General features: G+C 42.5%; 1 protein-coding gene across 1 annotated transcript in view; it reads left to right on the top strand.

The window, feature by feature from the left end:
• The window catches only part of LOC135115312 (protein spinster-like), a 31,142-nt gene that overhangs the window by 6,436 nt on the left and 13,657 nt on the right, over positions 1-11,049 (top strand). The window contains 4 exon segments of the mRNA XM_064031927.1: positions 8,708-8,907; positions 9,553-9,704; positions 10,289-10,513; positions 10,826-10,972. Coding sequence (XP_063887997.1) covers positions 8,708-8,907; positions 9,553-9,704; positions 10,289-10,513; positions 10,826-10,972 — 724 coding nt within the window.

Here is an 11,049-nt window from a genome sequence, read left to right on the forward strand (position 1 = left end):
TGAAAGATATCGCTTTTGCTTTGTTTTCATGACGCACTGACGCACTGCAGTTGTTTTTGCGTGTTGGCGGGCTGCGTAATGCGTGATGCGGGCATGTAGAAGAAGAGTTAAGGGAGCAGCAGAGGAACAAGAAAAAAGGAGTAGAAGTGGGTGATAGCAAAAGAAGCCTTTAAGAGAGCCACAAGTGTTTCGAAATGATAGCCAAGGTTTTGTAATGAGACAGACGGCGGATGCGAAAACGTAAGATTGATGTCGACATCTTAGCTTCTCTGATCCACCAGGAACTAGTTTAGTACAGTATCAGGATATGTAAGGTGACGGCAGGTGAGATGACTTAAACACAGAGGACAACACTCAAGTCCTGTGACCAGCCAGGAACCTTTTTAGTACATCAGGATCTGTAAGGTACGACACTTCAGCTGGCAACACTGAGGGCAACACTTAAGTCTGACTATTGGTACCAGCCAGGAACCAGTAAGTTATTAGATTTTACACATCAGAGGACTTAGCGCAGAGAGGAACACTTGATTATCAGTAAAGAAGACAGGCAGCAGATCAGTTAAAACTAACAGTAAACAGCAAACAGAGGAAGACAGTGCAAATTAACAGGCTAGTGACGAGTGCTGTACGATTGACGCCTCTGAGGAAGAACCATTTAGATATTAGGTTATAAAATGAGAGAGAGAGAGAGAGAGAGAGAGAGAGAGAGAGAGAGAGAGAGAGAGAGAGAGAGAGAGAGAGAGAGAGAGTAAACAGTAAACAGGAAGGCGGTGCAAATTATCAATCTTACGTTTTCGCATACGCCGTCTGTCTCATAACAAAATGTACGACTGGCAGCTGCGAGGAGGGTGCTATAGTGAAACAAAGGCAAGGAGTACCTGAACTGCCCTCTGGAGCGTGCCTGGCTGGCCTGCAGGAGGATGACATAAGGGATTTAATGTCAAGTCAAGGCTGCGGGGTTGTAATGTTTGCTTACGTGCATTTTTTTTTTATATATATATATAATATTTTAAGTGTGTTGTAATGGTGCTGTAGTGGCTTACTTTCTCTCTCTCTCTCTCTCTCTCTCTCTCTCTCTCTCTCTCTCTCTCTCTCTCTCTCTCTCTCTCTCTCTCTCTCTCTCTCTCATAATTTGTCACGTTTTTCCTTTTTTCTGTTTTTTTATTTTTTTTTTCCTTTTCGTTTTTATTGTATTTTTTTCTGTGTTGTGAAATCCTCATGATGGTGATTAGAAATTTTTAAGACCTTTTTTTTTTCTCTCTTCCCTTTTATTTTTATTTTTTTCCTTTCGTGTACGTTTTTCCCTCCTTTTTACATCAACTTGTATAGTTTTTTTTTTTTTTTTTGTATCATTTTAGTGCTGTCAAAAAAAGGAAAGTGGCATTTTGCAAGATGTGTGTGTGTGTGTGTGTGTGTGTGTGTGTGTGTGTGTGTGTGTGTGTGTGTGTGTGACGCTCTTCATGCGAGTTTATAATATAGAAAGGGAACTGAGTCTCTCTCTCTCTCTCTCTCTCTCTCTCTCTCTCTCTCTCTCTCTCTCTCTCTCTCTCTCTCTCTCTCTCTCTCTCTCTCTCTCTCTCTCTCTGTGTGTGTGTGTGTGTGTGTGTGTGTGTGTGTGTGTGTGTGTGTTGTTGTTGCCATTACTATTTTGGTCTTAGAGAGAGAGAGAGAGAGAGAGAGAGAGAGAGAGAGAGAGAGAGAGAGAGAGAGAGATAGACCTCCATTGACCTGTCTGTGTGTCACTAGATGGGTTCACATGTCACTTTTCTATCCCAACGATTACCATCATCAATTGACCTCCATTTACCTAGAGAGAGAGAGAGAGAGAGAGAGAGAGAGAGAGAGAGAGAGAGAGAGAGAGAGAGAAACCTCAACTATATACTGTCTCGCATATGAATCAGAAGTGTCCAGTTCTCTCTCTCTCTCTCTCTCTCTCTCTCTCTCTCTCTCTCTCTCTCTCTCTCTCTCTCTCTCTCTCTCTCTCTCTCTCTCTCTCTCTATGGCCTCTCCACTCATTCACTATCTCATTCACTTGAAAACCGGCTCAAGTGGTGATGGTGGTGGTGGTGATGTTGGTAGAGGTAGTAATAGTAGTAGTAGTAGTAGTAGTAGTAGTAGTAGCAGCAGCAGCAGCAGCAGCAGCAGCAGCAGCAGCAGCAGCAGCAGCAACAGCAGCAGCAGCAGCAGCAGCAGCAGCAGCAGCAGCATAAGTTACCTAAAAGTAGTACAATGTTAAGATTTCTTTTTTTCTTTTTTTCTTTTTTTTTTCAATACCTCCTCCTCCTCCACCTCCCTTCTCAAGGGCAGCGTGAAATTTCTTGAATGGGCATCTTGTATAGCTCTATCTTGCCCCCGTTTAAATGTTTGAGTGAGCGACCTTCCTGAAAGAGAGAGAGAGAGAGAGAGAGAGAGAGAGAGAGAGAGAGAGAGAGAGAGAGAGAGAGAGAGAGAGAGAGAGAGAGAGAGGAGAGAGATGGGTGGGAGGGGAGGGAAGAGGAGGAAGGGGGATGGTGTTATTGTGATAGAATGGGGTAGTTTAACCTTATTATTGTTAGCTTTTTTTACAGTGGAATGTTCGCAGTACGTAGGTGAAAGGAATGGAGCAGATGATGGTGGTGGTTTGTTAGCTTTTCTTTGTACTCGTATTGTAAAGTAAGAATGACCTTTTTGTGTGTCTTCTGGTGAATATTGCGTGGTTTCTTGTAGTAGATCGTGACACACACACACACACACACACACACACACACACACACACACACACACACACACACACACACACACACACACACAATTCACAACTTTTCTTCATGTTTCTCTTCGTCAGCACTCTACATTTGTCACGTTGTCCTCTTTTTCATCTTATTTCCTCTCATCACTTCTATTCTTTTTTTTTCTCCCTCTCCTTTCTTTTTTTTATCCTCTCTTCCTTACAGTGTCATTGCATTTATTCCTTCTCTTCATGTGAAATTTTGTCACCTCTACTTTTTTTTTCTTTTCTTATTCCTCTCCTTTCTAAATCTACATGCATCATCACGCTTTTTTTTATGTCTCCTTATTATTTCACAATTACATTTGTTCCTCTTCTTAATCTTAAATTTTCTATCGTCTCTTCTACTCCCTTTTCTTGTTCCTCTCCTGCTTCCGTAATACTTCCTGTGCATCAAACATGGAGGTGTTACGGCATGCAGGCATCACATAACAAATGCAGCGCGTCACTGCGTCATGTAAACAACAAAGCAAACGTTATTTTTTTCCTTATTCATGTATTTATTTCCAAATTAAAAAAAAAAAACGCTTGGGGTAGACTTTACAACAGAGAGAGAGAGAGAGAGAGAGAGAGAGAGAGAGAGAGAGAGAGAGAGAGAGAGAGAGAGAGAGAATTATGTTTCTTCATCTGAAATTAATGGTCATTATCATTCTCTCTCTCTCTCTCTCTCTCTCTCTCTCTCTCTCTCTCTCTCTCTCTCTCTCTCTCTCTCTCTGATGCTTGATGAGCATTTACTGTGAAACACGCCATACCCTTGGAAGAAATATCTCTCTCTCTCTCTCTCTCTCTCTCTCTCTCTCTCTCTCTCTCTCTCTCTCTCTCTCTCTCTCTCTCTCTCTCTCTCTCTCTCTCTCTCTCTCTCAGCGGAAGGGGGCAGAAATAGCATTAGTCTAACACGTGAAACCCTGCATGAGAGAGAGAGAGAGAGAGAGAGAGAGAGAGAGAGAGAGAGAGAGAGAGAGAGAGAGAGTACTGCTAGTGTGGATGTCGAGTGGTAAATCTCAGTATCGGTATTCTCTCTCTCTCTCTCTCTCTCTCTCTCTCTCTCTCTCTCTCTCTCTCTCTCTCTCTCTCTCTCTCTCTCTCTCTCATATCAATAAATTTGTTGGTACTTTTGAGAAAGGTCATCTACTACTACTACTACTACTACTTTCTACAGTGAGTGATTTAAAAATGTAAGATACCGTGGTCAAATGGCGCTTACTACTACTACTACTACTACTACTACTACTACTACTACTACTACTACTACTTCTACTACTACTACTTCTACTACTACTACACCACAGCAACAACAACTATGGTAATAATAGTAATGATGATTTATCTGATTTTCTTTAGTTTAGGTGACTTCCTACCTCTTGCATGCCCTCCTCCTCCTCCTCCTCCTCCTCCTCCTCCTCCTCCTCCTCCTCCTCCTCGTGTGCCTGCAGTGCCTGTGTAAAATTTGGGCCACAGGATCGATGTTTTTTTTTTATTATTATTTTTTCATAACTCTCTCTCTCTCTCTCTCTCTCTCTCTCTCTCTCTCTCTCTCTCTCTCTCTCTCTCTCGATAATACGGAATTCGCATACTTCCGTTTTTACCGTAGTAGTAGTAGTAGTAGTAGTAGTAGTAGTAGTAGTAAGAACAGTATTGATATCAGTTTTTAATATTTTATAAAGTTAATAAATGTACTGGTGTGTGTGTGTGTGTGTGTGTGTGTGTGTGTGTGTGTGTGTGTGTGTGTGTGTGTGTGCCCCCGCCAGGTGTTGGTTTATCAGGCACGTACGGGCGGTGGCTCACGTAAAGCCCAGGGATGCCACTGCTTGGGTTTCACGCACATGCAGCAACACCAAAGCCCATGTTGCGTCCTCCTGGGTTGGTAAACTTTAAGCCTCGTACACTCATATTTATTAAAGTTTAAATGTTTGTTATGCTTTTGCAAGATCTTTTACTTGACAAGGACTTAAATTGTTGTCTCAGATTAGGATTATTTTCAGAGGCTGCAAAAATAATTAGTTTGGTTCTCTTTAATGAATTTACTCGTCACGATGCATAATCCTTATTAAACTATCTTTAGGGTCAAGAAACCACCTTTAAAAGCCCCAACAACTTCCACTGAAACCTGTTAAACTACCCTTAGAATCTTAGAAACAGCCTTGAAGATTTAAATGAATCCACTAGACCCTGTTAAACTAGTATAGAGCCGTGAAGACTCCCGTGATAACTTAAATAACTTTCACTAGAACCTATAAAACTCAGCAGAATCATGAAAACGTCCTTGGACAACCCACACCAACTTCCATTAGGCCTTGTTAAACCACCACTAGAATCATGAAAGTACCCTTGGAAACCAGAACCCAACATCCAGCAGACCCTGAGGAAAGTACCCAAGTCGTGACAGCGAGACGTGAATACCAGAGCAGGTCCTATAATGAAAAAGTCATACACTAATACACTCCTACATGCGGCGTGGGGTGGCATGCTTGTCCGCAACTCTGCATCGCCTACGCTTGGCAAGACCCGTTAGCACCATGTCCATCCCACGTCATGAATCGCGCCATCGCCTCCTCCAATACGAAGCCGAGCCGGGAGCAACGCCCCCTAGTTGGCAGCCAATCACAAGACGACATGGGAGCTGCTGGAGGGATGACGTCATAGTTTCTTTTTCTTTCCCTTTCCTTGCCTTACCTTGCCTTAACTTTACGCCGGAGACTAAATTATTTCGGATTCTCCTCTCCTGGTTTTATATTCCCTATGTATCGTGTACTTTGAGGTATCTTAAGTGTTATAAGAGGAGAAATCGGGATGTGCGGTTTTGCTTATATATGGGAAAGATTTGGATGACTTCGTGTGTGTGTGTGTGTGTGTGTGTGTGTGTGTCTGGCTAGCTCACAGGTAAAGTTGCCAGGTGTTTCTGGGCAAGTGATGGTGTGTTTGTGCTTACCTATGTACAATACTATGCATGCGTGTTGTACTATACGTGTGTGTGTGTGTGTGTGTGTGTGTGTGTGTGTGTGTGTGTGTGTGTGTGTGTGTGTGTGTGTGTGTGTGTGTTTTCATTGTGCATTGATTTAGATTTTATTCTCTCTCTCTCTCTCTCTCTCTCTCTCTCTCTCTGCACATGTGTTTGGAGATAATGTGTGATATTAAACTATACACACTTTATTCATTTACTTTTAATATTTATCTTTAGTGGGATTAAAGATGAAAATACGACACATAAGATCTCGTGTTTGAGAGAGAGAGAGAGTGTGTGGTATAGTGGTCATAGTGATTACATTAAGCGTTACTGGCAGCTAGCTTACGGATAGCTGAAGTTAGATGATGTCAAACACATACGTACAGTTTAGACAGAGGGATATATTAAATAGTTATAAATATACAACGTAGTGATGGAAGAATGTTAGAAACGTTATATGAGGTTAGGTTTGGTGTAGCTTGATATACTGAAAAGGTGCAGATAGAGTAATGGTGTGTGGTGCTAGTGATGTATTTGTGTCATGTAGAGGGAAGTATTGGGGAGGGAGAGCACCACATGGGCGCCAAGGGAAAGGAACCGGCGCCGGCATTCTCTCTCTCTCTCTCTCTCTCTCTCTCTCTCTCTCTCTCTCTCTCTCTCTCTTCACCCAGGGTTTAGGTAGCATACAGCAGTGGGTGCTAATAATACATACAGTATCCCTGGGAACACAAACGGGTCAGGCTGGCCACGAATACGAAGGGCATCACGTACGGGTCTTTCCTGCTGAGGTGTTGTGTTACTGAATATTTAAGGTCATCAAGAAACATATTAGAATTTTTTTTTTTTTTTCGTCCTCTTCTGGTGGTATTTATTTATTTTTTCCTGTCGTGCTTAAGTTTGGTTGATTGTTGTTGTTTGTATTTTGCAGTAGTAGCAGTAGTAGTAGTAGTAGTAGATGTGGTTGTTGTTCTTGTTCTACTACTACTACTCGCACTTATTCTATCATTTCTTTTCGTCCTTCCTTTTTACAGTAACTACATTATTCCTTCCATTAGCTCTTGTTACTTGCCAATGACTCTCTCTCTCTCTCTCTCTCTCTCTCTCTCTCTCTCTCTCTCTCTCTCTCTCTCTCTCTCTCTCTCTCTCTCTCTCTGTGTGTGTGTGTGTGTGTCCCTGATAACTGCGCATCACAAACAACCTATTTTTGTCCTCATTTCATACAAAGGATACTGCCTGACTGACAGACTACTGACTGGCGCCACATTAGTTAGGTCACAAAGCACCGAAACAAAGGCAACACACACACACACACACACACACACACACACACACACACACACACACACACTTGCCATCACGGGAAGAAAAATAGAAGATTAAGATTCGCAGTGGCAATGAAATGGACAAGAAAATAATAATAATAATAATAATAATAATAATAATAATAATAATAAAAGTAAATAGATAAATGTAAGAGGCGGAAAATCTGGGCCACCACTGACAGAAGACTCCACAGGTGTCAGGGAGAGAGAGAGAGAGAGAGAGAGAGAGAGAGAGAGAGAGAGAGCATTCTTTTTGTATGATGCTTGCCAATTCTTGCTCTTGATAACAAAGGGCCAATGGGAAGAGGGAGGGGATGAGATAAAGAAGGTCAGATATTCACAGGAAAGAAAGAAAGAATGAAGGAAGGAAGGGAAGGGAGGAAGGAAGGGTGCATCAGGGAGGGGAGTGGGGAGTAGAGTAGTAATGAGGAAGGATGAAAAAGGGTTAACAATGGAATAGTTTGCTTTTTTTGTCGTTTTTTTTTTTATTTTTTTTTATTCATATAACAAAGGGGTATATTGAAGACTTAGCTTGTGAAAATTAATAGTAGTAGTAGTAGTAAGCCAGCAGTATAATAGTACTGTATATCATAGTAAACTTTCTCTCTCTCTCTCTCTCTCTCTCTCTCTCTCTCTCTCTCTCTCTCTCTCTCTCTCTCTCTCTCTCTCTCTCTCTCTCTCTCTCTCTCTCTCTCTCTCATTAATATTAGTAATAGTACTAGCAGGAGCAGTAGCAGCAGCAGTAGTAGTCATATTATTATTATTAGTATTAGTAGTAGTAGTAGTAGTAGTAGTAGTAGTAGTATATACCAGCAGCAGCAGTAGTAGTAGTAGTAGTCGTAGTATGAGTGTTGGTGGGGGTTAGAGTGCAGGTTCAGCAGCTTGAGAAACAACAACAAAAGCTTGTCTGGTCTGGGTTAGCACGGCAGCAATCATAGTTGTACTGCATCATCCAATCAGCCCCTAAGTGCTGATGATTGCTGGGGAGGAGAGGCACACACACACACACACACACACACACACACACACACACACACACACACACACACACACACACACACACACACACATCTGTTCCTTGCTGCCAATTGTCACCCCAGATTTTCTTAACTAGAGGAAATGAGAGAGAGAGAGAGAGAGAGAGAGAGAGAGAGAGAGAGAGAGAGAGAGAGAGAGAGAGAGAGAGAGAGAGAGAGTTTAGCATGTATTTTCAAGGTATTTAATAATTCTCAAAAGTCATCTTGAGTAGCAGTAGTAGTAGTAGTAGTAGTAGTGATATAAGTAGGAGTATTAGTTGTAAAGATGAGGATAATAAGGAAAACAAAGAAAAAAATAATAACAGTACTAATGATTGTGTATGCAGTAGTAGTAACCTGATCAATCTCTGTGTGTGTCTCTGGCTCACAGTTGCAATCCAGATAGGAGAACAAAGCACTCCTAACCACAAACCAGGATAACTTTACACCACAATACCAAATTTATGTTAACCAAGAGTCGCCTGTATATTTACCCCACTCTCTCTCTCTCTCTCTCTCTCTCTCTCTCTCTCTCTCTCTCTCTCTCTCTCTCTCTCTCTCTCTCTCTCTCTCTCTCTCTCTCTCTCATACACAACCCCAATAGAACATGCAGAAGTCCTTTATTAACCCCTCTCTCTTTGTCTCTCCCCCCATGCAGGAATCCTATACGACATTCAGAAATGCTTCAATGATCTGAGTGACACCAAGGCAGGACTGCTGCAGACTGCCTTCGTGTTGGTCTACATGGTGATGGCGCCTCTCTTTGGGTACCTGGGCGACCGCTACTCCAGGAAGTACCTCATGGCTGTGGGCATCTTCTTCTGGAGCCTCGCCACTCTTGTTGGGTCCTTCATGCCTGTGAGTGCTGTGGTGGTGGCAGTAGCAGTAGGAGTGTTTTGAGTGCCGTGGTGTTAGTAGTATTTGTAGGAATAGGAAGAGGAAGAGGAGTAGTGTTGAGTGGAAAAAGAATAGGGTTGTGGGAGTAGTAGTAGTAGTAGTAATGGTAAGAGGAGTGAGAGTAGTAAAGTAGTAGTAATAGTAGTAGTAGTAGTAGTAGTATGAGAAAGAATGAAAAGAAGTGTAATAGTAGTTGTAATAGTATGAGAGGGAGGAAAAGGGAGAGAAAAGGATTATAGTGGCAGGAAGAGGAGTAGGAGTATGAAGTGTAGTAGTAGTAGTAGTAGTAGTAGTAGTAGTAGTAGTAGTAGGAGGAGGAGGAGGAGGAGAAGAAGAAGGAAGTTTGTAATAGTTGGAGAAGGAGGTTGAGGAATAGTAATAAGTAGTAGTTGAAGTTGACATAGAAGAATGATGATTTTGTTAAATATAAATATTTAACATATAAATAAATATAAATATAAGTATAAATCTCTCTCTCTCTCTCTCTCTCTCTCTCTCTCTCTCTCTCTCTCTCTCTCTCTCTCTCTCTCTCTCTCTCTCTCTCTCTCTCTCTCTCTCTCTCTCTCTCTCTCTCTCTCTCTCTCTCTCTCCCCTCCCTCAATACAGAACTACGGGTGGTTCCTGCTGTTCCGGTGCCTGGTGGGTGTGGGAGAGGCCAGCTACTCCACCATCGCCCCTACCATCATCTCAGACCTCTTCGTCAGTGACACCAGGTCCAAGATGCTGGCCATCTTCTACTTTGCCATCCCTGTTGGCAGGTCAGGAGATGAGTGACTGCTGGTTGGCCTTAAGACGCCTCAGTGCACTGCTATAATGTTGGGTTTGAAAGACCATATACATAAGTAGATGGTTAATCAGATTCTCATGTGTGTCTTTAGCTTTGTGGGGTGCAGAGTTTTTGTTCATCTGTTGCTAGCATCATGAAAACACTCCTGAAAATTCCAATGACTTCCGGTAGAGGCTGTTAAACTATCATTAGTGTCATGAATACAGTTTTGGAGCTCTCCTAATGGCTTCCACTAGAGTCTGTTAAACTATCACTGGTATTCTGCAAACTTCCATGAAAACCTAGTGATAGCAGTTGACTGTTTAACAGGCTCTAGTAGAATTATTGTGGTTTTCAATGCAGTTTTCATTATTATAGTGATAATCTAACAGTATTTCTGCATCATAACTTAGAGAAAACACCCATGGGAACTCAGAAGATGCCTGCAATAATCACCTCTTTTGGGAGAACAAAGCATTTCAAAATACTCTTTTTTGCCTTCTTTTCACACTTTTATTGTAACACCAGTGTTCATTTGCATCACTCTGTATCCCTGCTCTCCTCGGTCCATCACAGTGGCCTGGGTTACATCATAGGGGCAGAGGTGACAGAGCTCGCCAAGGTGAGCGAGACAGATTGGGAGGCGTGGCGGTGGGGCCTCCGTGTGACACCTGTGATGGGTCTCCTGGCGCTGGCGCTCATCCTGTTCCTGGTGCGTGACCCGCCCAGAGGCAGCAGTGAGGGAGGCCAGCACCTCCAGGCCACCTCTTTCTTGAGTGATCTGCGTTACTTGTTCTTTAAGTAAGTGTGCAGTCTTTTTGTGTTGATTAGTGAGGCAGTTGGTTATAAATAGTATGTCGATCAGAATTAAACAGTCAGCAAGTCAATCAAGCAAGTAATTAATTATTCAGTTACTCAATTGATGAATCTTTCATTTAATTAATATGTCAGTCTTTCAGTCAACTAATCAGTCAGTCAGTCAGCCAATCAAGCAATGAATCACTCAATCAGTCACTCAGCAAGTATACTTTTCATATCAGTAAGTTGTCCACTCATACCTAACCCAACCTAACCTGATCCAACCCAGTCCAACCCACATGTTTTCTCACACAGCAAGAGTTTTGTGCTCTCCACACTGGCCTTCACCTGTGTCACCTTCGTGGCTGGGGCATTGGCATTCTGGGGCCCACTTTTCACCAAGCTGGGGGTGCTGGTGCAGGATCACCCCAACGCCAAGGGCAGATGAGTGAGTCTCTGCATGCTACTGTAGAATCATGGATAAAAAGCAAAGAAAAAAAAATATATGTTGGGGGAGGATGGAATGAGTTTTAAGGAGA

The sequence above is a fragment of the Scylla paramamosain genome, chromosome 29 (assembly GCF_035594125.1).
Source record: "Scylla paramamosain isolate STU-SP2022 chromosome 29, ASM3559412v1, whole genome shotgun sequence".
In the NCBI taxonomy this organism is placed as follows: Eukaryota; Metazoa; Arthropoda; class Malacostraca; order Decapoda; family Portunidae; genus Scylla; species Scylla paramamosain.